Genomic DNA, 14433 nt, shown 5'->3' with positions numbered 1-14433 from the left:
CCCTTGGGGCAACGAATAATTTCTCGTTTTAAATGGGCATTAGGGTGACGTGTCAGTTATAAATTCGTTTGCCGCTCATCCCATTCTACACGAAGGGGCCGTGTAGAATTTAACCTCTTTTCTACAACATGTTTACAACATGGTAACGTGGCCAGGGGACCCACTCATGGGTAAAAACAAAAAAATGAGCGGGTCCCCTGGCCACGTCACCATGTTGTAAACATGTTATAGAAAAATGTCGTAAGTGTAGCATTTCTGATGAAGCATAAGTACTTAAAACTTAGTGCTTTGCGCGGGTGCAGTTCAAAATTGTTTTGTTTTGTTTTTTGTTTTTTGGTATAAAATGCTTAGCTGAGTAACTAATTTGATTAAGTATTATTTTAAATACTTTAATTGGCAGGGAAAAAATAATAGATTTCACAATTTGAAGTTAATAGTGTTATTAGCCTGATAATTTTTGAATGTTGTAGGATTTGTAACTCAAAAATTAAGTTAGACTGCAATGACGTGCATCAGCTCCCATCTCCTACTAACTATATATATGCTTGCTACCCCTAGCTTAAAATCATAGCTCCGTTCATCACCACCGTCTGTCCAACCTTAGGAAGTTTTTCACTCGTGTTGAGAGGCTCCCCCAAAAAAATGAGAAGTTTACGGACAAGTCTGTTTGGATGCTATCAAGACTAGGAAAGTGGTTCAACCTTTGAATTGTGTGGTGTGGTTTAGTAGGAATGTTCCTACCAAAAGTGCTACACACACAACGGTTGTGTAAAACACAACACACAACCAATCTCTAGCCGTCCATTGTTGTAATAAATGGTCAGGATTCGCTCAAACTCTTCTCCATAAAAATTAATCTTTTCCTTTGAAGAGTTTTTATAAAATCTAGACCGTCCAAATACATCTGGACGATCAGAATTATATACACAACCAACACAACGGTTGTGCAAGTAGCATTTTTGAAATCCTACCTCCTAGATGGAACTTTGAGAAATATTGGGTCGCTATTTAAGGAAGGTTAGCTAGCCACCAGGGCTAGGCTGGTAATTAAATTTCCCTCAAGTAAACCAATACCGCTACTTATAGAACTAAAGCATGCCATCGTGCAATGAAACCGGTAGCCTGGAAAATTTTCCATTTCTCCTTTCATGTATTTTCATTTTCGGAGAAGCATTTAAGGAGCTTTTTTGAAATAATAAGCAGCGTTTATAGTGTTGTGCAGTGTAATTTTGGAAGATTACTGGTTAATTTACTGATGTTTTCCAAGATGCAATGGGGAGGTTGAGTGAAAATCTTAAATTTACCAATGCGAATCGGGATCTTAGCAGTCCAACAATTTCTGTCTCAGCGCAATGAATTTTCATCGATCAGGTCTCATGAGAGTTCTTAATGCAAATTTGTTTCCCCTTTTGTAAATTAGACAACAATCCCCTCGTGGTTTCACATGCAAGGAGTCTTTTGTGTTCACATTAGCAGCTGCTGCTGCTGCTGCTTCTTTGTTTGTTATATAATTTTCAATTTCCATGATCTTCTCCCGTTGTTTCATTTTCTTTAACATTGTGTTACATGACATACCATGCCGTCGCATGTTGTCTGTATAGTCATAAGATTAGGAGTTGCTTTCATTTTCGGGTTGTGGGATATTTAAATTTGTATAATAAATGGCGATTGCATCTGTTGATCCTGAAATCAAATTTGTTACTATATTCTTTGACTGCACCCCTTGTAGCCGCATTTGATTTTGTGCAAGTGTGCCTTCATTTGATCCGGCATCCAAATTTGTACTTTCTTCTAGTAAGCGATGATGCATTGAAGCCACCCAACATGAACACAAGTAAGTTTTACCAAAAAAAAACATGAACACAAGTAATGCATTGCCTTAGAAAGTGTTTTTTACAGTATTTTTTTTTAGTTTTATCTTGATTTATTCTCCTATTCTTTTTCCTAATTCAAATTTCAAAGGGATAATTCGTCAACTCGCTCACATTCAGCTATGATAGAGTGGGCGGACTGCCAAACACATAATCAATGCATGCACTTGGGGAATATAGAAAATTGAATGGAATATTCATTGATAAAAACTAGTAATCAATGCATAATATCATGCAATTAGATCGGTAATATACAACAGGATAGTGAACGAAAAGTTCCAACTCTCCGAACTAAGTAAGGAAGTACAATCTATACATTTTGACAGTGTTATAAAGTTAAGAAAGAATTGAGCTTTCTAGTACAATTTTACATTAAAAAATCATTAACGTTCTTCACTAGTTTCTACGATTTCTATAGTTTCATGAATTGGGGTATTGGTTTCCGTTGAAGCAAACCCTTCATCTGGAATATAAATCCATTCTGCAAGTCGAGAACTGTTGGTTGTTGGACTTTGTGGGCAATCAGCAGCCACTGCCATCCCTTCATTTGCTAGTTTTGTTTTCTTGGATGCATCAGATGTTTTCTCTTTTTCCTTGTCGAAGTTTTTAGCCATTGCTATTAGCTTTTGCCATAGTGATGAGTTGTTAGAAGCCAAGATCACCCTGTTGTCGTATAAGAAGATAGATAGAAATAGGATGAGAGCAAAACTTGAAGATGTGGCGGCAACTAGGAAAAGACCCTTGAAACTTTCAATGTCGAGGCTGCCAGATGTGACCTTGGCACCGTCTTGCTCTGCACATTTAGCTTCTTCCCCAAACCATTGGTGTTGGATTTGAGTCAATTTACCTCCCTCGGTTACATTTAAGATTGCTCTGGAAACGTCAGGTACAAGGGGAGATCCCTTTGGAAACGCCTGCAGGTAAGGATCCAAATAAAACATATAAACTCTGTTGCTGCTGTCTGCTGAACTTGTGGTAGAAGCCAAAACATAGGTTAATGAAGCTTCTTGAAAGCCTATTTTAAAGTTGTGTTTGGGCGAGAGCAGAAAACAACAAATATGCCAAATTTGCACAACTTTCTAGACAAAAAAAAAGTCATAAGCTGTTGCATTTAAGCGTAGATAAAAAAGCATTAAATCCACAACAAACACCCCCAGAGAGCTAGCAGTCGGGCAATCCAAGAAAACTACCAATCAGTTGATGCTATTAAACATTAATACCTGTGCAGAATGATGTGTTCTTTCGTTTAAATCTCAAATTCCAATCATTGTTGTATCTCACAAAAATCACTTGAGTGAACAACTCTGTTTTGCGAATTATTTTCCCAAGTACTCCACAAGGCATGAGATGATATTTCAAGAGAATGCACGTGCACGCGCGCATACAGAGAGAGAGAGAGAGAGAGAGAGAGAGAGAGAGAGAGAGAGAGAGAGAGAGAGAGAGAGAGAGACTCACAAATCCAAAGCCTGCTGTCTTGCAGATTGGTCCAACCATAGTATACTTGGTACAATATTTGGGGTTGGCAAGAAACAACCTTATATAAGGGACCTCGTCGATAATTGCTGCAACACTTCTTGTGGATAGGGCTTCATCATAATCTTCAAAAGTGCTATAATTCCTAAGCTTAGAGGGATTAAATGTCTCTCTCTTCAATAGCCCATCGACAAAACTACCTGTTTGGTAGCCAACATATTCTTCATTCTTTTTGAGGTCCATAATATCTGTGACACTGGGTTGGAGCTTTTGTACTGTTAACATTGATGTTAAGCTCGCTGTATAACTCGATGTTAGTACCAGCACTACGAAAACCCACACGATTACCACAAATCTCGATAAGTTGCTGATCACCTTCTCCTCTGAGAAAACAAACGAAAAGCAAACCGGGCCCTTTTGTGTGAGAAAACATTTTATCACCAAGTAATTTACTTTTTCCTGCGCTAATGTGCTATTCAATATGCATCTAGACTATTAAATGATCATATTGAAATGATTATTAAAAAGCTTAACAATTATGAAACTACACAGATGCTAACTATTTTCACTAGCAATGGAACATTGTAAAAGAACTACTGATAAGGGTCTTACTTTGGGCAAACACGAGTGTGGAGAAGGAGAACCAGAATATCATTCCAACTTGCTTGTGAGGTGGGCCTCGGAATTCTTCGTTTACACGATGCTCTAGAACCCAAACCACAAATCCAGTGAAGATGAAAAATGCCCCAGTTGTTAACCACAAATCCATTTTCAGGGGTTTCATGAAAATCCATGCATTCTTCCTCTCATCATCCTGTATTCGAACGATCATAGCAACACTGGACTCCGTGAATGGCAATGTGAAATCTGCGAACCTCGATCTGTTTGCTAGAATAGTTACATCACCCACAACAGCATCGTAATTCTGGAGATAAACAAACTTAGTTACTTGAACTTGTTAAACAGAAAATGAGAAACATAGCAAATTCATACTGCAAATTTGATTACCCCGAGAAATAGCTGATTGACAAGATCATCGTAACTTCCAGATCTATCGCTTTCGAAGGAAACAAACTCATAGGGGACAGCATATGGTAGTGAGTGGTCCACGACTTCTTTGAACACATCTATGCAGAAACCAGTCGCAATCACGGCATTAGTTTCAGAATCCATTTTCACTTTGACAAACTCAGCGAAACCACTTTTGGCAGGAACTCCGACCCTCAATTTTCGTTCACCTGTTGGAATTTCCCAACCTTTGGGTACAAGATTAGACTCACCAGGCCAAACGATGGCTCCAAGATCTTCTTTGTTAGTGGTGTAATTCCTATTACTAGCCAATATCAGTTCTTTTGATATGCCAGATTCCCTAGTCCAGAATCCAATTTCCCTCTCTCCCTTTCCGATTACATTGACTATTTGAAAGGCCAATGGTTGCAACTGCCCATCCACTAGGTCAAATTCACCACTCAACCCCTGGAATCTAGTGTTCTTGATTGATTGAAGGAGCCTTGGTCCCATTTCGGAGGATCCAATTGCAGCTAAATCTACCAAGTTGCTTGTAGAGACTGGTTTCTTGAACTTTGATTGAGCAACACCAGATATCTCAACTGCCATGGCTAACATCATGGCACTGTCATACGCCCATAGTCCAAGCACGTTTAGTTCAAATCTATCTACGTCTGGATTCTCTCGACGAAATCTCTTTCTCCATCTTTCTGTGAAGTTTTGGAGCTCACTTGAGTTTGGAACGTAAGGTTTCACACCTATGACCCCTTGCATTAAACCTATGACCTTAGGGTCCACAGAATCTAAACGACTTGTAAGCCCATCTGTAATGATCCATGCATATCCCTTGTTCATCATTCCAACTTGTTTCGCCTTCAAGAAAAAGCGAGAAGCTAAAGATGGTAACATATGCACCACAAAAACCCTGGTCTGCATTGTCATTAGCTTGTAGAGTTCTTTTTGGATGTTGTCGTCTGTGGCTGAAAGAGACATAATACTTCGATAACGTACCTGAGAACCAACCCCTAGCAAAGAATCAGCTAAATAAGGACCTATTCCCCTTCCATACTCGGTATTCTCATAAATTAGCACAACCTCCCTCCAACTGAAGGCCTTAACTATGTCGGCAAGGGATTGAACTTGAGAAGAGCCATTCTGTGCCCCTCGAATGAAGTATGGATTGTCCTTGGGCGACAAAGAAGGACTTGATGCCGAAGATATTATAGGAACTTGCGTTTTGTTCCCAATGTCAATCACAAAATCTGCTTGGTTGCATGATTGTAGACCTAGTATTGCCTGTACTTGGACATTTCTCATCAAGTCTATAGCTGCAAATAAAAGTTCAACACCAATTAGACACTAATACATCAATTGCCAATTACCCCCAATTGGTGTTGTTTAGCCTCAGACGTGTGCATAAAAGTACTCCCTCCGTCCCATAATGTTTGGCACTTTCACTATTCCAGCCTTATGAAAAAATTAACAATATCTTTTAATCCATAATATTTCTTTATAAGCAATATGGATCTTGTTTGATAGAGTTTAATTTGTTCTATCATACAAAGTTCAAAAATTGCCTAAAACATTATGGATTGAAAGATATATGCAATTTAAAAATGGCACGCATTCCTGAAAATGCCAAACATTATGGGACGGAGGGAGTAGTATATAAAATTGCATAAAAGTGAAAAAGCATATATAGTGTATTGAAATATGTAAAATGTACATGACAATGAGCTAAATGTTATCGCATTGGGTCTAGCTTAACTTCAAGCCAATGTGCAGTGGTGAGCAAGATCTTTACTTCAAAGATTTTCCAAAGCTTGCAATTTTCCGTAAGAGGTTTAATCCTTATTCTTGGATCCAACAACCAAGATTTTTGAACTCAAGCTTCGTTTGAGACTTGATTTCCATAATGATTGCTAGAGTAAGAGGTCTGCAAGTTTTGGTTTGCAGCAATTGGTTGCAGCGGCGTTTTCTCAAACACCTGATCTACATTTTAGCATGAGATAAACGAGCGAAGCCATAATATTCAATGGAAAATTTTTGGTGAATGGTGAAAGGGGCAAACTATTACCGTTCAGTGACACCAAGTTTTAAAACGTTAGCACATATATGTGGTATGATGGCAAATAAGCCTAAACCAATTTGTATTTCTAAGGGGTCAATTTAGCTTTATCTGTAGCACAATGGCCATTGAAGGAAATAATGGTTCCACTCTTGGGCCCATGTTGGTGACAGTTAAAGGCAGTTATAAGGGAGTGTGACACGTGGTGGGTTGCCGTTCGTTTTAGCAGATTTTGAGTATCTCTTTCCGGAGATAGTGGGCTAGGAGATGTGCATCATGGTTGCCAAGTTCTTCTCAGCCACTCATAAATAATGGGTGCCTAAAATACAGACTAGGTCAAATTTAAAAGGTTCTCACTTCTCAGTCACTCAATATAAGGAGTACAAGACTAGATCGAATTTAAAAGGGTTGATGCACTAACGCTCATAGCAGCCATATCATTTTGGTTGTTTCAATATCATCCCTAACTTATCTAGCTAGAAGTACAACCCTTTAGTTGGAATGGTTTATTTCGTAGAGCTCGTCGAGTAGATATTTCGTAGAGCTCGTTGAGTAGAACATGCGTACCAAAAATCAGCTTGATCGGATATCATTAAGTGCCTCATCCGAACATTATTATCTTGAAATTATTATTATTATTATTATTTTTTGAAATCAGTCAATTCATTAAATCATACCCGAAGACAAAGATTACATTGCAATAACAGGAGTGCACCAAACAACCTAATCCGAGACACGAGTACTGCATTAAGCACAATAGGCTACAGACTCAAGGGCACCCTGCAAAAGCACCCGGCACAAGTGTCGGCCTAAGAATCCCGTCCGGGACTAGGCAGAGAGATACCAAAACGGGATCCCGGCACAAACCATTAAACATTAAGCCCAAATGTAATCACACAACAACATAATACAAGCGAAAACAAATATCTGCTCCCAAGGACATGCCTCAAGGGCCGTCGGCCGGAATTGGACCGGGAAACCCAATCCAGAGCTATGGAGTCCTCTGGGGAGGATCCGAGGCAAACCTCCGCTGTCACGCAAGGCTCCGGGCGTGAAGGCCGAGGCCACGCCGGTGAAGAACTCCGGCAGGCCCAACACGCCCACGGCAGCCAAAGACCAATTACTTCCTCTCGCTCTGGACCTGTTGTTGACCACCAACCAAAACAAAGGGAAACAGCCAACTAAACAAACCGGAACAGATCTCGGAAAACCCCAACACAGCCACCACCTACCACCACTGCCGCTGCCGGGAGAAACCCTAATACCCATCCACGATTGCTGCTGAACCACCGCAACCCTCTACTCCGGCTGGACCACCCAAACCCTAACTAAAATTATTCACACAAAGAGATTATTTACCCACCACCACAGCCACAGCCACACCAGATGCGGGGGAGACCCGAATCGGTACACAACCGGACTGGGAAACCAGCCGGTAGAAGAGACGGAGGACCGCCGGAAAACCTAACTCCACAAACCTCACCTTATTGAACTCCTCCATCGACCACTAGCTGCCAGATCTGCTTCCACCACGAGGACGGAACGAAAAGACCCACAAAAAATAGTGGATTTTATCTAATGTTTCGGATCCATTCGTTTCAACACTCGAAACTCTAACGCTCCGTGGAGTACGATTAAGCGATTTGTTCAAGTCGGAAAATCAGTGTCTGGCTTTTCTTGTTTCTTTGTTTTTTATTCTTCGCGATTGTGTGTCGGTTGTTCTGTTCGGATCCCCAACAGAAGACAACCTCATCGAGCTTTTGTTTAGGAGTAAGCTTCCGCTTGGCGGAATCGGAGAGTCTGGTGGTGGTGCTGTTAGTGGGTGGTGGAGATCAATTATATGAATTGGGGATAGTGCTGTGTAGTGGTGTACGCAGCACCGTGCTTAGTGCCGGCCCCGACCTTTGGGTTGCCCAAACCCGACCTTCCACTTGGTTGCCCACTAGTGTTAAGTATATTAAAAAAAAAATGACATACAAGCAAAAAAAAAAAAAATTGAAATACAAGCAAAAAAAACAAAAAACAAAGCAAAAAAAAGATTATATTGTCCATTTAGCTTGAATTACATCATTTGGGTATAATGCTTTATGATTAACATGATCCTATTCAAAGAAAATAACTTCTCCTTGCATTTTTTGAAGCAAATTCTTCAATTATTAAATTATCATACTTTAACTTATCTAAGTACTTATTTTCAATTGATATCATAGTCAATCCACTTAATCTCTCCTATGACATGATAGTCTGAAGATAAATTTTTATCAACTTCAACTTCAAAAAACTCCTCTCAACCGAAGTAACTATGATCGGAATAGTCAACAAAATCCGATAAGCAACCCAAACCATTTGGAAACCGCCATCTTTCCAATAAGACCTTATAAAATCAATGATGTCCATCGATTTTGTTACTTCTATCGGCAATATTGTTTTCAAATGTCTAAGTTCTTAGAATAACTTCTTCCCGTGAATATCAACATGTTAATTGTGTTCCAAGAAACTTTATAATTTAGTGCAATGCTCCATCAATTGCTCTTCAGCAATACTCTTGAATTTCACGTTAAACAAAAGTCCAATGATTGCTTCTTAAAGTTCAAATTACTCAAACTGGTCTTTAAGTGATGCAAGAGCTTGATCTATAATACAGAGGAAATAAGAAAATTTTAAACGATCTTCTGATGATAGACTTTTATTGGCATCAACTCCCACATCCTCATCAAATTGCTTCTTTCTTAATTTGAACAAATCTTTTTTTTTTTGCAAATACCGGTTCAAAACAAAATAGTGTGCGAATATGAAATGAATCAGATTTCATACTTATTTTTTCTTATGAATCAGCATTGTTCTTAACTTCTTCGCAGAATCAAAGTAAGGGTTTCGCACAATCTCGTCCCTTCTCGTTTTGGCTGTAGTGTCCCTTTTATTTTTTTTCTTCTTATCTGATAGCTGTCCTAATTTTCTCTCTTAATAATTTGCCCTCCTAATTTTTTTTATATCTGTTATTTACCCTAGGTATCGAAAACCTCTCTTTGCCCTCCCAATTTTCTTAAGTATCATAATTTTTTTTAAAGTGGGTGGAAACCATACATATTTACTTTTTCAAAAAAAATTTGTACAAATTTTTTTAGATGATGCCCCTAAATATATTTTTTGTTGGATTTCTATTTTTTTTTTTTGTATACATACATTTTTTTTTTTTGCCCCTTGTCGGGGGGTTGCCCAAGCCGGCCAGCTTGCGGGGCTTATCCTCTGGCCGGCCCTGACCATGCTGCGCACCTCAGAGCCATCGGATCGTGCATTCAACGGCTCGAATCTCATCTCAGCAATGAACGGCTCTCAATCGTTAATTGCCGAGATGAGATCCGAGCCGTCGGATGCATGATTCAACGACTCGAAAGTGTGTAGCACGATGCTGTGTATCTCACTGTACAACACCAACCCTAAGTGCTCAATTATACTATAGGCATGAATTAGTATATTTATTAATTTCCACGTCTCCTGACTCCTATTGTGAATCTGATTGGGTGCACTTTAATAAACTTTTTTTGTCTTTTTTGTTTTGTATGTCTTTTTTTAATTTTTATTAGATTCACGTTGTATTTTTGTTTTTTGGATGACTAAAAGGAAAAAAAAATTCACTAAAGATGACAAAGTACCAAACAACTGTCTTTTTTATTTAAATTGCTTCTATCGGTCCACATTTTTATACTTCTCTTATTTCTCTTGTCGAGACGAATGATAAATCCCAAAAATTATGACGAAAAGCTCAACAAAAAGTAAAAAAAATATAGGAAAAGTTTTTAGATATAAAAATTTCAGAGGTGCTATTGGTATAGATTTCATATCTGTATGAGCGCCCACATACTCCCATTTAGGGTCCCAAAAAAAAGATCGGAGCCGCTTATTTTGTTTAAAATACTTTATTTATGGTCCTTACAAAAATAAGTTCAATCCGGTATCGGTTAGAGCATATACGAAACGTCTATCTTTGTCCTAGAATTCAAGCTTGAGTTTTAAAGCAAAGTTGAATGTTTCGTAAACGTCTTTACAGATACCAAATTGAGCTAGCTTACTTTTTGTAAGGACCGTAAACAAAGTATTTTAAACAAAATGAGTGACTCAAATCATTTTTTGAGACCCAAAATAGGCCCAAAAAGGATTTGTGCACTCTAATACGAACAGATTTTATATCTGTACCATTATTCTTTCTGAAAAAATTTACGAGAATGCACCCTAGTAGGAACACTCTCCTACCGCTTGTATTATATTCCTGTGTACCAAACTTGGCCTTAGTATTTTACGACGGATATAGAGGATGCCCACCCGATCATGTTGTACCTCCCATGCATAGTACAGGATTATAGTGTGAAATTAGGAAGCCACTTCTGTGCTACAGTATATATTAACACTTCGTAATTCAGGTGGGAACCAGGATTTTATCCTAGCAGTGGCGAAATGTATACTAAAAAAATAAAAAAAAATGTATAGCAATATTAATAGTCATCGGCTCCAGAAAAAGTTAAACTAAATGATTGTCATTTACACATGGAGTACAAAAGAAGACTAATTTTAATTTTGGGCATCGATGTTAAGTTGTTTTAGTGTTAGAGTGTGGAATATTTTTTTTCTTAATTGCATATCATCATTTATATTATTTTACTTTGGCCCATTAAATTTAGTTTTGGAATACTTTTTTGGGTCTCCTTTCATGAAAAAAAAATAGAAGATTTATGACTAGTATATAATAAAAAATAAGGAAAAAAACCTAGCAGTGATGAGACTATATAAGTCGGGGATAAAAAAAATTGTCACGTATAATAATTGCATTTTTTAAAATTCTTGTCATGGCGTTCGCCACTATTAGACCCCCTTTGTTCCATCCTTAGTTAGCATGTCAGCTGGCGCAAGTCATTATAGGTCATACATTATAATGATGCAATATTATAATGTCGGTCCAATGCTCATTCATTCTGCAATATTATAGTGTATGGCCATTTATTATAAATTCTCTCACCAAAAGTGCAATCAGAAACTCTTAACCAAAACCCTCTTTTAAATCAAGTCTTGCAAAATACTAATTTCAACAAAAAAAAAAAAAAAAACAACATTTACTAGCTTTTCCAATCCAAATGGACGAATCTTCAATCAAACAAACAAACAAATTAATGAAGTGCGGAGTCTTCCAATATTGGATTTGAGCAAAAAAATTACACACACAATCCTTCTCAAATACGAGAATGACTGTGTGTGGGGATAAACTCATTCAATGTGTAATTAAGACATTTCGTTTGTTTATTTTAGCAGACTTTCAGTGAAGACTCCTACAGTCAGCTTCAATAACAACGTATGAGGCCCTTGTTTGCCACCAGCTAATAAAGTGGGGACCCATTAATTCAGTGGGAAATGAATTTCATTCAGTCCTTTTGATTCCCTCGTTCAACAATAAGTTGATAATATTCTCTCATTAGACACCAAACCATCATTCTCAATTAAATGATACCAAAAAGAGAGACCAAGACTATTTGAATAGTACACATACGTAGTTGTCAGCAGGATAATTCCCAGGTCAAGAAATCCTCCCATAGTAACTTCTGATCTGGTTCTTAATTCTCGATCTCGTGAATGTTATAGTTGGAATGGTCTCGAAAGACAATTTAAGAAATCTATCTCCAACTATTTAATTAAAAGTGGCACGAGACACTGAGATATACGTGATTATAAAAAGTAAGGAATGCAACTGTCTCCAAATAATGTTTTCTAATGAACCTAGCTATATTTGAATCAGATTGGTCACTCTTAATCTTGGTTAGCTCATTAGTTTTGGTTGCATAGTCATAATTGTAGATTTGATTGGGTTCAAGCAAAAGTAAAATAAATTAAGAATACAAGAATATCCACGTGGTTGTGTTCCCGAAGCACTGGAAAATCTCTGTGGATATATATATATATATATATATATATATATATATATATATATATATCCTCGTACTCATTAATTTCCTTACTGGCTTGAAGACTCAATGGGGTATCTTTCTGCATTACTCGATATCCAACCTAATAGAACGACTAATTTGGAGATAGATCTCATCCACCGTTTCTTAGCGGGGATTCAATTAAAGTCGAGATAAAGTTCGTAAAGACTAATCCTCAATACAAAAATGCATTACAATATTAATAGTCATCGGCTCCAGAAAAAATTAAAATAACATAACAAAAACTAAACTAAATGATGTTTGTCGTTTACGCATGGAGTTGAAAAATTACTAATTTTTAATTTTGGGCATCGATAATGGCATAATAATTAATTTTCTTAATTTTTTTAGGTTAAGTTGTTTTAGGGTTTGAGTGTGGAATTTTTTTTCTTAATTACACATCATCATTTATATTATTTCACTTTGGCCCATTGAATTTAGTTTTGGAATACTTTTTTAGGTCTCCTTTCTTGAAAAAAAAATAAAAGATTTATGACTAGAATATAATAAAAAATAAGAAAAAAAACCTAGCAGTGGCGAGACTATATAAGTTGGGGATAAAAAAAATTATCACATATAATAATTGTATTTTCTAAAATTCTTGACGTGGCGGCCGCTGCCACTAGACCCCTCTGGTTCCATCTTTGTTCGTAATAATCAAACAAATTGTGACAATTACCCATTGCGAAAAATATACTATATATTAGCAGCAAATATTGTAGAATTAGGGGGATAGAAATAAACATACCAGCAGAGGCCGCCTCAACAACATCATTTTTTGAATCTCTCGTGTGGAGAACAATTTTTGTGGTACGCGTTTGAAGATTTGATGCATAGAAGTCTTCAAGCGCCATAGATATGCACGTATGGCTCATCTTTCCCAGGATATCGTCCAAATCAAGAATTAGGCCGACATCAACCTCTATTAAACCAGTACTACTAGCATTTTGAGCCCCTAATAATGGCACAATATTGTAATAGCAGCTCATCATCAACAATAGTAACCCATGCAGCTGGGAATTTGAGTATCTCGATTGCTTCTGCATTCTTAGCGAGCAGTAGAGCGAGAACGAGGAGGAGAAGAAGAAGAAGAAGAAGAAGAAGAAGAAGAATCGTTAAGCTTTGTTTATAATTCAGAATGTTTTGGAGCAAAATGATTGATTTTTGGAGCTTCATCTTCAATGCAACATATATATACACAACTAATATGCTGATCATAAGCATGTTAGGTTCACATTTTGTAGTCAGTCTAGCTGTACCTAGGGTGGAATATTCAACAATCAAACTATCACAAGATAACGAGTAAATTGACCTTCGGAAGGAAAAAATTGTACTTGATTGTAATTGACCTGTAGAATAGTATTAGCAGTCTAGCTAGCACCATTCTTACATTCCAGAATTTCAGATGATGGAGTTCCGAGAAATTTTTGGGTGCAAATAGGGTACTACTGACGTGGTACCCGTGTAGCACATCTAAACCGTCCAAAAATGCAACCGACAGCTCAGATTGAAAAAAAATAGGAAACACGTATTCCAGCCGTGACTCCGTCCCATAATATTGGTCCATCTCTCTTTTTTTTTTTTTTTTTTTGATTTTCCAAAATCGTTTTCCATTTTGACTAGTCATGGGAAAGAAATAGGACATTTAATTTTTGTCTGTCCTTCCAATTTCAAAATTTAAAAGTGGAGGGATATTTTTATTGGATTTTCAAATATACCACCACATAACGCAAGGGTAACTTTGGAAATCTATTTGTTTTGAAGAGTAATACTAATATTATTGATGTCCTTTAAAATGTTGGATTTCTAAAAAGGGAATAAAATTATGGTGGGGTATAAAAATGCATATGGTCTAGATAGTAGGCAAGTCAAGACCTCTTGTTTTTTTTTGGTTTTGCTTGGTTAACTTCTGCTTTGATTGCCAATCAAAGCAGATTTTTTTCATTGACATAAATGGCTATGTATATCTTTGACTATACATATGGATGGATGAATAGAAGGACAGATACAATTAGGGAAAAGTCTACTAAATTTGGTTTGGTTA

General features: G+C 37.3%; 1 protein-coding gene across 2 annotated transcripts; it reads right to left on the bottom strand.

The window, feature by feature from the left end:
• Positions 1-2104: 2104 nt before the first annotated feature.
• LOC131309953 (glutamate receptor 2.8-like) lies at positions 2105-13537 on the bottom strand. 2 transcript variants are annotated; one of them, XM_058336677.1, is made up of 5 exons: positions 13138-13537; positions 4353-5680; positions 3957-4269; positions 3327-3727; positions 2105-2785 (listed from the first exon to the last, which is right to left on the bottom strand). In XM_058336677.1, exons 1-5 carry the CDS (start codon positions 13433-13435, stop codon positions 2255-2257), a joined length of 2871 nt encoding a protein of 956 aa, XP_058192660.1. In that variant the 5' UTR covers positions 13436-13537; the 3' UTR covers positions 2105-2254. The 2 variants fall into 2 exon arrangements, with proteins under 2 accessions (XP_058192660.1, XP_058192661.1); XM_058336678.1 differs by lacking the exon at positions 13138-13537 and adding an exon at positions 6430-6690.
• Positions 13538-14433: the final 896 nt, after the last annotated feature.

The sequence above is a fragment of the Rhododendron vialii genome, chromosome 12a, assembly GCF_030253575.1.
Source record: "Rhododendron vialii isolate Sample 1 chromosome 12a, ASM3025357v1".
Lineage (NCBI taxonomy): Eukaryota > Viridiplantae > Streptophyta > Magnoliopsida > Ericales > Ericaceae > Rhododendron > Rhododendron vialii.
This window is presented reverse-complemented; position numbering and strand designations above follow the sequence as displayed.

Coding starts and splice junctions, on each gene's coding strand:
- LOC131309953 (XM_058336677.1), bottom strand. CDS start 13,435: ATGCAGAAGCAATCGAGATACTCAAATTCCCAGCTGCATGGGTTACTA. Junction 5,681..13,137: donor TGTTGAGGCGGCCTCTGCTG/GTATGTTTATTT, acceptor TTTTATTTGCAG/CTATAGACTTGATGAGAAAT. Junction 4,270..4,352: donor TCAATCAGCTATTTCTCGGG/GTAATCAAATTT, acceptor GTTTATCTCCAG/AATTACGATGCTGTTGTGGG.